Source organism: Catharus ustulatus, chromosome 6 (genome assembly GCF_009819885.2).
Source record: "Catharus ustulatus isolate bCatUst1 chromosome 6, bCatUst1.pri.v2, whole genome shotgun sequence".
NCBI lineage: Eukaryota > Metazoa > Chordata > Aves > Passeriformes > Turdidae > Catharus > Catharus ustulatus.
The window spans coordinates 24972676-24984695 of record NC_046226.1 but is presented as its reverse complement, the minus strand read 5'-3'; the positions used below and the strand labels follow the sequence as shown (position 1 = coordinate 24984695).

Sequence of the window (12020 nt, the reverse complement as noted above, 5' to 3'; positions counted from 1 at the left end):
TCGTAAGATTTTATTTCGCATATTAGCAATCAAAACTACATATGCTTATCTTCTTATCTGCAACAGCTTCAACATACATTTTAATCGGTCTGCCACGCATAGAAAAAGCAGATTAGCATATAATTGTAGTGTTGCACTGCCATCTTGTGGGCTGTAGATCGAATGAGTGCAAACAACTTCATTACTTCCCTTTCTGGGTGAGAAGTTGGTCGTTTTAACAAGTTTGGGTTTTTGTGGAGAGTGGGAGATAAAGGGTGAGGTATTTGAGGAAAAAGCTTGTTACTCTAAAAACAACAGAAAATTGATAACCTTTCTGAAAGCCCTCAGGTTTACATAAACACGAAATCCGAAGGGTAAGTGCCTTATTACACCCATAGAGGATTCTGTGCACAGAATGTTTTGCCCCCATTGGCTAACATGCTAGACTAAATATAGCTCAGCCAACTTCTCATTTTTCCCAATGTATCCTGTCTGGAACAAAGACACACTTGGAATTCTGAGGTTGCAGTAGGATCCTCAAACCAAGTGAGAACCAGAGCAAGTCTGACATTTAATCCTCAGATTCAACAAGCAGTTTGATATGCACTGTATCTGAGTCCACAGACCAAAAAATAATTTTTTTCAGGGTCCCAATTTCTACAGAAAATACTAAGCATACTACAGGCATCATAACATGTTAGAAATTATTAAACTTCTTAGTTTGCTTCTGTCACTGTTACATAAACATGTAAATTTTACTTAGTATCTTAATCCCCATGTAAAAGCTATTGCATTAAAAAAAAAAAAAATCCCCAAACATAGCTTGAAACACAAGTGGCCTTCCTGCTTGTAAGATCTGGTTCAAAGAAGTTGCTGCTATCCAGGTTAATCAACATTGTCTACTCCTGAAATAAAACACCTCTCAAGAGAAAAGGTTTGGACTTTCAAAGGAGCTTAAGAGTATTAGACTCCCAAATCCTATTAGGTTTCAATGCAGTTGGAACCTAACACCTTAAAAAAATTTAAAAATATATTAAAAAAATTGAAGCTAAAAAGCACAGAGAGGAAGAAACCCTGCTGTTAAATGAAAATATGAAGAATAGGGGGAAAAAAGAGATCAGCCTGAATTATCCCTATGAAGTAATTATTTTATTTTAAAGCTCATTTTGTTCTAACTTTTCCATATTCATTTTACAATAATTAATTTTGCAGTTCATGTTCATTTATTAAATTGAATTAGGCAAAGAAACACATTGAATTTTTAGCAGAAAAATACTTAAAGATTGGTTAAATACCACAGATCTGAAAAACATGTCATTTTTGTATTTATCACATACTAAATATATTAAATAAATTATTCAAAATTTTAACTTCAAAATTTAAAATGTTTATAGGTTATCTGTACATGTATGGAAGAAAGGTGATCATACAACTAAAAACCAAATAATAATAATAAATAAATAAAATTTTATTTATGTTACCTGTGGTTTTAGCTAATTGTTTCCATCTGCAGTCTTCTGTTATTAAAAAACAGGAACACACCTGTATCAAGTAGAAGCATCCTAAAACCTTCAGGGTAACTATATCCAGCCACCTGCCTTCACTGTGCCAAGGGCATCTGTGCAATTGTTTATGACATTTGCACTTCATCATTCAAACTGACTCAACACTCTGTTACAAGGATGTCTTGACAAATTAATCTGGGTACCACATAACAAACATACTTTCCACTACTCAGTTCCTCTCTATGAGGAAAGAAATATCCATTGACTTTGTATGCAACACTATTGTTTTAATTTCTGCCTTTTCCATACAGGCGGGCAAAACAAGGATTTTTTTTGATCTTTGTGTTTTAGAGAAACAATTTTTTTTGTAATTTGAACCCTGCATTGACTGAGCTTCTCAAATAACCTTTTGAAGAATTGCTATAAATCTAAGGAAGTCAGAGGCTCCCAAGCTGTTCTTTTCACAGTGATCCTTACAGTTGAGTTGATTTTCTGTTTAATTTTTTGCCATAAATTCCACACATGCCTTAGCTTACTAATTAACCACTAGAGAAAAGGAGTATGCCTGCAGTTCCTTGTACTAGAAGGGCCTGAACTCACTAACGAAGTGTCCCAATTACATTTCAATCGAAGTCCTTTTTCTCACCATTGTCATACACCCAGGCAAGCAAACCAAACCAAGTATTTTGAATTGTGCTATTAACCTTCACTGAGGAATCTGAAAGATGGGAGAAAAACAATGCCAACAGAAGTAACATAAGCCAAGAGTAAGACTTTGTCCATATTTAAAATTTCATTCACTCTCAGGAACCAGAGCTTTCCATTTCACATGAAGTCAGATTACAAGCCACATGAAAGCAGATGCACTCCTTGCCACAGACAAGGTATGCATGACATCGGTCATGCTTGACTTTTACAGTTCAATTACAGCAGAGAGCTGTTCAAGTTTAACTTAGCAATGCCTCTGACAGCCAAAGGTCTGCTTATATATTTTCTCTTAAAACACTGAATACTTTCCTTTCTCCTTCTTCCAGCATGCCAGTATCTTCCATTTTATCAGTCTTATAGACTAGGGGGTCATGCTTGATTTCTTTCCTTCTTTCTCTTCCCCTGTCTTTATTAAGTCCATGAACAAGTCCTGGCATCTTCCATGAAGCACCAAAAAATCCCTTCCTTCCTGTTCTGCCAACTTAGGCTTATCTCTAATAATTTTCCACTCAACCTAACAGAATTGCTTCTTATCAGATCCTTTTGCATCAGACATGCAGATACTAAATAAGCTCTCATTTTACTTATGCAGGCAGTATTTCTGACCCTTCAGTTACACCTACTGACCTCCTCCATTCATTCCCAACCATCTCAGTACTTTCCTACCATTGCATTGACAGAGTCCAACTCACAGTATCTTCCTTAGAAATCAGCTTAACTAAGAATAATTTGTTTGTTTGGGGTTTTTAAATTTGTTTTTCTGTTTGTTTGTTTGTTTGTTGTGTTTGGTTTTTTTGGGGGTTTGGGTGGTTTTTTAGTTTTGTTTGGGGGGTTGTTGTGGGTTTGTTGTTTTGGGTTTTTTTTTGGGTTTTGTTGGTTTGTTTGTTTGGGATTTTCAATGGTTGATTGCTTTTGTTCCTTTCTAAATACCAGGCTGTGGTACAGACAGCGAACACACCCTAGGATGTCTGTGGCATTCACTTGAGGCCAAGAAACAGAACAAAACACCTGCAAGAGTCCTATGTCCTTCTGCAGAGACAGCCAAAAGCAATATAGGGTGGTCAAAGTAATATTGGGAAACTAAGGTCAGAAAACAAACTCAATCCTTTTCTCCTTGCTTCCACCTTTTCCATGTTTGATCTACACTTGCCTAAGAAATTTAACCTTTAGAGTGAAAACCTCAAAACTCCAGCCTTCGTCTTCTACTTTCTCTATAAATTAGCAGGCAAAAACACTACTGAGTTTTAAGCTGTCAAGCAAGTTTTCACATTTCAGCCATTTCCCTCTCACGCACTTTTGAGCTTCCATTAGAAGCACACATTTAAAAATCCCCTGCTACAATTTTAGTGTTGTTCAGACTTTGACAACAATCATTACTGATTTATTTCAAAACCAATGAATAGAAATTTCTGCACAAATTTAAGGCTAGTGACACTGTTAAGGAACTTGCCTGCCTGACAGTAGATTAAGCAAAAGGTTGCAAGCATCTTTAACATTATGCCTCTGGACTAGATACAACAGGCCTCTCATGTTACACTTTTTTTAAAAAGTATTGCATGCAGATCTATTGTCTCCTTGAATTTTTTTTCACCCTAATACTGATGCCTACCAGATTACCAAATATTTTTCATTTATCTAAACAACAATTTTCTTTCTGTTGTGTTAGGTGATCTGTTCTTCTACAAAGAGAGCCTGTAACAAAAATAGGCTCCTGCCAGAGGGTGGTAACACAGTGCACTAGATCAATCTGAATCACTAAGGTACAGGCCAGCTGCTCAGGGCAGATAAATCTGTCATCTTGCAGAAGATGTCTTAATATCCCGTCAGGTATGAAGGTTTTCAACAGTCTAGGACAGATTAAACCTTTCCATTTTCTCCTATAGGAAGACGGGGTGGTACCAAGCAGAATCTAAAAAACCTTTAGAATTTGGAAGGCTGCAGAAAAGCTTCATGAACAGTCATATAATACACTGGAAGGGCTGGGACAGCAGTCATACAATACACTGGGACAGCAGACTTCTCCACTTGCGTTATGACATCTCTCGCTGCAAAAGAGAAGGCTGAAAACAAACAGCATAGAGCCACTAGCATGAAAAGGAAGTGCTCAAATGTGTGTTGGTGGCAGGAATGTATAGAAGTGGATTTAGAGGTACGAGGGGAGTTACAGGGAATAGAAGACCATCTCACAAGTAGTGTCACAGCCACACAGGTCTCAATCACAGGAGAATTTTTCTTGTGCACATTACACTGAAGCATCACGTAAGTAAGACACAGCAACACTACCATGTAGGTCTTCTCTTTCATGTCAAACATAACATGACACACAGAATTTAGACCTCAGAACAGACACTAAGGAACACTTAAAAGCACACTACATGGTTGAAATATTAACAGGATTTACATATACAGACTGAAAGAGCAGGATACTGTGTTAAAAGCCTCTACACTGCAGTATTTCAGTTTCACTGGCATTTAGATAGGAAACCTGAAGAGATTGACCAGCAACGCTTTCATTGCTAAACAGAGGTGTATGATTTTGACATTTGTAGTTTACAATACAAATAGACTACCCATGACCTAGTAACGTCGACATCCCTGAAAGTATTTTTAAAGCCCCACAGAAACGCATTTCCACTGTAGCCCTGTATTGGTTTGTCTGTAACTCAGCGACGAAGAGTGCCGCGGGGAAGGCGTCTGAGCAGCGCAAACGCATTTTCTGTCCCGTACGAGGCGGCGGAGGCGGGTCCTCGCCGAGCACCCAGCCGCGCTCGGGGACGCCGCCGGCTGCTGCCGTTGAAGGGGCCCGCCCGGGGCTCTTATCGCCGAGGGGCTGCAGGGCGTGCGTGGCGCAGATACAGCGCGGAGCCAGGGAGCGCCCCTTCCCCCCTGCCCCACCGGCTGGCCGAACACCGCACAGACCCGGGACCCCCGGGCTTGGGTCGCCTCCGGGCCCGTCCGCGCCGCCCGCGGGGGAGGAGCCGCGGCTGAGCCCGTTCGCTCCCCGCCGCCCGAGCAGCGCGGAGAGGGGGAGGCGGCGCGGCCGCCGACGCTTCAAGTTGGCGGAGCGCCGGCGGGGGACGGGCAGACGCTTCCCGCCCACGAGGAACGCGCCCACTCACCCGCCGAGCCCCCGGCGACGACTTGATGAGAGGCCTCCTGCAGAAAGCCCCGCGGCTGCCGAGCCATCGTTGCCCCCGCCGCGGCGGCGAGAGGCAGCGGGAGCCTGGAGAGCGGCTGCCGAGCCGGGGCCGAGTCCGCGCTGGGCGGGTGGGAAGAGCCTGGGGGCCGCGGTTATCTGCGGGCGGAGCGGGGGCCGCGAACGCCGGGGGCGGTGGCGCCGGGCTGCGCGGCCCCGCGGCGGCCCTTGGCAGCCGGCCCCGGGCAGAGGGCGGCCCGGGCAGCGCTCGGGCTCGCCGCTACGGGCCTCGCTCCCAGCCGGGAGAGCGGCAGCGTCTCTTAGGGCAGAGCCGGAGCGGCCGGCGCTGCCATCGCCCAGGCTGGGGCGGGGAGCGAGGCTGCGGCAGTGGCAGCGAGTCGCCGGGGGACGGCAGCCGGTCTCCTGCTCGGGCCGTACATTCCCGCCTTAGGGCTGGCGCCATACAGCGCACATCCTGCTCCCGCACCCCTTCTAACACCCGTACACTCTCTGCTGCTCAGCTTCTAGGAACGGTCCGTGGTGCCGCTGGGCTCACAGGCTGTCTTTTTGAAGACTACTGTTACTTTAAAATCTTCACTCTAAGGGTTGTTTCCAGCTCTTCGATGTTCAAAGGACACAGGTATTTTGTCACTTGGAGAGTGACTATTACACGTGTTACACGGACCTGTTGGCCCATCTTAGTAAACAAAACGGTGACAGCGCACGGGCTGAAGTGGTGGGGCGTAGCTCCATTGCCTACAGCCCCCAGCGCTGCTCTCGGCAAGGCCAATCTCTGCTTTTCCAGAAGATGCCCGAGTACAACGCGGGGGACACCATGTGCTCATCCAGAGGCAGCGCCATTGAAGGGCAAGACAGTTCACAGGGCTATTCTGATACATTAGTTTACAGAGTGCCTTCGAGTGCTTCGCGATAGTTTAGCCGCGAATGTTGTCAACTGACTAAAGGTTACAAGCCTGTAAGGAAATGTAGCCTTTTGTAAAGTAGAACAAAGATCAGAGAAAAACAACGGGTTTATTGCTACTGAAAAGGATGGGAACATAGCAAATATACAGAAAAGTCGTAATAAAGTGTTGAAAGACCAAGATCCTGATTGCAAAAAGGAATAGTCGAGTATAGCATTCAGTTATATAACTTGAATGCATAAGCAAATAAACAATAACATGAATTTTTGATCTGTGTAGGAGCTGAGTGCAGATTGTTGTGGGAATACAGAATAACTCCCTTAAATTAATAAACCTTGAATATGATGACCTTTAAGTAATTAAAATCTCAACTTCAATGTTTCATTAGCATTTGCCTTAGTTCCCTTGGTTTGGCTCCTTGAGATTGCTGCTCAATAAATACTCCTGGATGATCAAGTCTCCAGTGTTCCCTATCATCAAAAAGCAGATGCTGAAGCATCACCACTTTTTTGTTCCAGAGATGTACGTCTCCCTGGGCAATGTTCCCTTGGGAACAAATAGCTAATCTAGTATTAAGGTGGACTTTGCTACAGTATTTCGACAGCAAAGAGAATTTGGAGCTGATCAGAGCATGCAGAAACTGGTCAGATAGATTTATTTTCCACGGAAGGTATACCTGCTTCAAAGATGAGGGTTACACGAAGAAACTGAAAAATAATGGTCAGAGTGCATGTAAGTTACATAGATGTTCACACAGTAGCATAACACCTGCTCCCTAAAAAACCCCAACCGACCTCTGCTGTTGTTAGGAACTGTTAAAGTTGTTTCACAGTATTCAAACTCCGACCCCATGGCCCCCAGTTCAATTACTCAACTGGAAATCTGTTTTACATATGGCACATCTCCCTTATTTTCGATCCATCCCTCCCTCCTCCCCCTCAAAGGGCAACCTTCCTAAAGCATTTCCAGGCTTAATCCTATTTCCGTATGGCCTCTTCCCAAACCAGTACACGAGCGTCACACCATTCTTTTCCTCGATATCCCTGGCAGGGTCTGTCTCCATTTGTAGTTACTGGGCAGCACCCCCAGCGCTATCACTCCGAGAAGGAATCCACAACTGGCTGTGGGGGGGGCCCCGCCGCTCCCCGCCCGGCCCCGCCGCTCCCCGCCCGGCCCCGCCGCTCCCCGCCCGGCCCCGCCGCTCCCCGCCCGGCCCCGCCGCTCCCCGCCCGGCCCCGCCGCTCCCCGCCCGGCCCCGCCGCCTGGCCCCGCCCCCGGGCCGCGGCCCCGCCGCTGCGCGCTCCCGAGAGCGGCGGGCGCGCGCGCCCCTCCCCCGTCCGCCCGCGGCTTTGTTGCGGCGGCGGCGGCGGGGCCGGAGCGCGCAGGTAACGGGGCGGCGGGGCCGGGTCGGGGCCGCCCCGCGGCGCTCGGGTTGGAGCTCGCCCCATCGTCTGCGGCGGGGCTGGGCGGCGGCGCGTCCCGCCGGGGCTGCGCTAGGTCGGGCCGCTCTGCCCCCAGCGCCTCCCCGCGGGCAAGCGGCCCTGCCCGGCCTCCTCCGCCGGGCCCTTGCGCCACTGACCGGCTGCGTGTGCCGCGGCAGCCGCTTGGCTGGGTTAGCGCGACCTCCCCGCGCCTTGCGCCGCCCGGCTCGCCCGGCTGAGCGCCCGCCCCGCAGCTGCCGATAGGGGAAGCGAGTTTCCCGTGCGGGGATGCGCGATGTGGAGCGGGGAGGGAAGGGGCGGACGCGAGGGGGGCAGCGCTGGCATGGGAGCCGGGACAGCCCGAGATGAAACCTGCCCCGAACAAATTCAGGAGATCCGTGCTGGTTCTTCACTGTCAGAGCAAACTGTGCAACATACTCAGCATTGTAGTGACACATTGAAAAAGAAGAAAAAAAACCCGCACCGAAAGAACTTGCCAAAATAAAGTTTGTGCCTTTTTTTTTTTTTTAATGACTTACACTGTTTAGGAAATCCCAATGAGCTGTGTACCTCAGCTCCTGTTGTAGTTCCTGCTATTCAGAATTCTTGATGACAATGTGAGGGTCAATTTCTTTTGAGGAAGAAGGCTGTGGTTTCTCAGTGTGAACTGTTGGGAGTAAAATATTCAGTAAATGTACCCAAAGGACTGTTTTACCTGAGACAACACACCCTCCAGTGTTTGTCCATGAAAAAACTACAACTGGGTCTAAGTACAGCTTCAGGGGTTTGAATTTGTTCAGCCCGAGTTTGGGAATTCGGAGTGCCCTGCGGCACTGTAGTGGCCTTTGAATATTCCAGCAAATTCTAACTACAGTTAGAACAGTCTTAAATTGCAGTGCTTTAGCTGTGGAAGAAAAATCGGTTAACCACAGCAATGTGCTTTCTGGCTCAGAACATCTCAGAGCTGCAAATGTTGGAGGTTCTAGGATCTGTGGGTTTTAGGGGAGTGCAGTGATGCTTGGCTTGTTCTTGTACCTGTCCTTGAGCATCCATACTTGACCAGTTCTGCTCTGGGAATGTACATTCTGGTTTAACTTCAAAACACTTGTTTTAGATTATTTGTTTATTTAGCTATGTTATGGCACTAACTTATAAATCTTGTGAGATTTAACAAGAGATAAAACTATAATGCCAGTTAAACATGCTGCTTATGAGGTAGTTCTGTTTTATTTTGCAGTTTAGAACCCAGAATGTTCTCGTTCATGACAAGGTTCTTCATCTGTGAGACAGAGCTGTGTAAACCAGTGAGGTGCCATCAATGAGCCGTGAGCTCTTCTGCTCTGGTAAAAGGATTAGCTTTGAAAGTCACAAACTGGACGCACACTTTGAAAGTGACAAAAACACTGGACACACACTTTGAAAGTCACACACTTTGAAAGTGACAAACTGATCTTGCCTGTCCAACTAAGAAGTAATTACTGCAGCTCTGGCTACAGTATGAAAAGTGAAGAGAGGGGACTGGGAGGTGAAATTATGTATAGCATTTAAGAAGGTAGGGATAGTTGCCGTTACTTAGTTTCTGTAGGTATTACAGGTTTTCTTGCAATGATACTGCAAGTTCCTTAGAGGATGATTCCCATTACAATTTGTAATGGGGACTCTACTGCCTAACAGGAGTGGTTAACAAATTAAATTTTAAAAGTCTCTTCCTCAGTTTTCACATGATTGCTAATTAATTTTTTTACCTTTTCGTTTGTTTGCTCGCTTTGTTTCTGAGTTTACTTAATTTCTCTTTTAGATACTAGTTTGCCTGTTTTGGAAAAGAAAATGTTACTTTCTTTGCATTCTGTTAATCGGTCTCCCGGTTTGTTAGAAGTCATTTCAGATGCTGCTAAATTAGAAATAAATTATAATGGTGTTAAACTCTTTCCCTGACCAGTGAGAAGCAAAACAAGGTTTAGTTTCTGCCTTAGTATTTCTCTTGCAGCAAGGCAAATCCAACACATTGTATTACTGGCAGAAATAGAATGGTGCTGGTGCCACATGACCCACATGTAGCTTTTGCAGTTCATGGGGGTTTTAGTTTCTGAGAGTGCCTAGGTTAGTATAAAAGTAAGGGAGTTTTTTGGTCTTGCTAGAAGGGGTTAGGGGAGAAGAGAAAATACATGTTTGATAGGTCTCTGTGGAAAGAATCAACAAACTATTCATTAGAATTTAAAGCAAGATACACGTGAGTTGAGGTTGAAGGGGAAGAGCATCGTGCCTATAGATCACAGTTTTGTGTAAAATTAGTTATGAACTTGAGAAATATCCTAGTGGATGTTTATGCTGCCTACTTTTAGTCTGCCAAACATAGGGCAGAACAGATGCCATGTGTTGGTGACAGTGAAATGCCATAGTGCAATGGTTTAACCTATGAATTGGTGATCTGACTTGATGCTCACTTTAGTGCAGATCACCCAAATCAATGTAGAGGCTTATTCTGACTCTTACATCTGTTATCCTATGTGGGCAATTGATGTTTTGAAACTTACCTTTGAAACAAACAACCAACCCTTCTGGGCTGCCCACTGTTGACAGATTTAACTACAAACTAATGTAGCAACTGACAGATATTCCTGTAAGTATGACTGTTGCCTCTTTTCTTTGAAAGGAAAATGGTTTTGAAGGAGTAAGAGAAACAGTATTGAACCTTCATTTGCAGAACACGTACTGCTATGGAAAGAACCAGTGTAAATGCTCAGTTGTTAAAATGATTCTCTGATGCTTTCAGCCACCCTTGGCATGCTTCCTGCTAGTATTGTGAGGAAGCCCCCTGCTTGCTTCATAGCAGGCTTCCGTTTTCCATGATGATTCTTGATGGGGACCTTTGTCCTTTAGAAACAGGTTAAAATGCAAACTGACAGTTTCTATGGAGTAGTGGCCTTTGATATAGTAAAGAATATTAAATAATAGAATTTTGAAAATAGCTTATATGTGTATTGGCTTTAGCAGGGGAGCTACTGAGGGTCGTCTGTGAAAAGCTGCTAGAAGCTTCCCTCATGTCTGACAGAGCCAATGCCAGCCAGCTTCAGGATGGATCCACTGCTGGCCAAGGCCAGCCCTGTCAGCAGCAGTGGCAGCACCTCTGGGATAGTGGAGTTAAGAAACAGGGGAGGACTGGGAATTCTCACTTGCAGCTGGAGAGAGGAGTTAGAATGCATGAGAGAAAAAACTCTGCAGACACCAAGGTCAGTGACAAAGGAGAGGGAGCAGATGCTCCAGCCATCAGAGTTTCCCCTGCAGCCTGTTGTGCAGACCAAGGTGAGGCAGCTGTGCCCCTGCAGCCCATGGACATCCACGATGGAAGAGAGATCCACCTGCAGCCCACAGAGGACCCCACATTGGAGCAGGTGACCCTGTAGGAAACCTGTGCTGCACCAGGCTCCTGGCAGGCCCTTAGAGCAGGTTTGCTGGCAGCGGGGAGCCATGGGGGACCCAAGTTGGAGGAGCTTGTTCATGAAAGATTGAACCACATGGAAGGGCTCAAGCTGGAGCAGTTTGTGAATAGTTAGTCCATGGGAAGCAATCATGTTGAAGTTTATGGAGAATTTCCTCCTGTGGGAAAGGCCCCACACTGAAACAGAGGAAGAGTGTGAGGAGTTCTCTCCCCATGGAGGAAGGAGCAGCATGGACAATGAGTGATGAAGTGACTGTAAGCCCTGTTTCTGTCCCTCTGCTCTGCGAGGGAGGAGGTGGAGAAACCTGGGAGTAAAGTTAAACCCAAGAAGCAGGAGGAAGGTGTTTTAAAGTTAAGTATTTCCCTGAGTCAAGTCTATTTTGCCCATTATGATAATTGGTGAGTGAAGCTTTTGTTATATTTCTCTTTTCCCTGTGCAGCTGAGGAGGGAGTGATAGAGCAGCTTTGGTGGGCACCTGGATTCCAGTCAGAGTCAGCGCACTGCGACATGAGATATTGCTTGGATTGATCTTTGGTTTCCATAGTATTAATGAATCAAATTGTATATTTTGAAACGTTCACATGGAAATTACAGTTCTCTAAAATAAATTAAATTTCTTTAAACTTTTTATATGACATGTGAAACAGGCACGAAGTACACGTAGCAGACATGATCACGTAAATTGTATGCCAGTGGATTCCTGTCATAATGCAGTATGTGTTGCTTAAGGGGTTACTCTATTTTATTGAGCATCTAAACATGGAAACAGCTTATTGTATTTACTGTGCCCTGTTGCACTTGGCTGAGTCTTGCCAAAGGCATTGTAGTATTAATTTCCTGCTTTTCAGAGGAATTAAAGCTCAGTGGTTCAGTTAATTATTCTGAAAGTATTCTTTGTTTTGAAGCTT

The 12020-nt window shown here is 45.3% G+C and overlaps 2 protein-coding genes across 2 annotated transcripts in view; one reads left to right on the top strand and one right to left on the bottom strand.

Moving 5' to 3' along the window:
* The window catches only part of SLC25A21 (solute carrier family 25 member 21), a 234743-nt gene extending 229257 nt beyond the window's left edge, over window positions 1-5486 (bottom strand). Inside the window, exon 1 of the mRNA XM_033063843.2 lies at window positions 5312-5486. Coding sequence (XP_032919734.1) covers window positions 5312-5378 — 67 coding nt within the window. The 5' untranslated portion in view covers window positions 5379-5486. The remainder of the gene's footprint in view (window positions 1-5311) is intronic.
* A 2125-nt stretch (window positions 5487-7611) lies between these two features.
* MIPOL1 (mirror-image polydactyly 1) overlaps window positions 7612-12020 on the top strand; it is a 186560-nt gene continuing 182151 nt past the window's right edge. The window contains exon 1 of the mRNA XM_033063229.1: window positions 7612-7636. The gene's annotated coding sequence lies outside the window, so the exon portion shown is untranslated. The remainder of the gene's footprint in view (window positions 7637-12020) is intronic.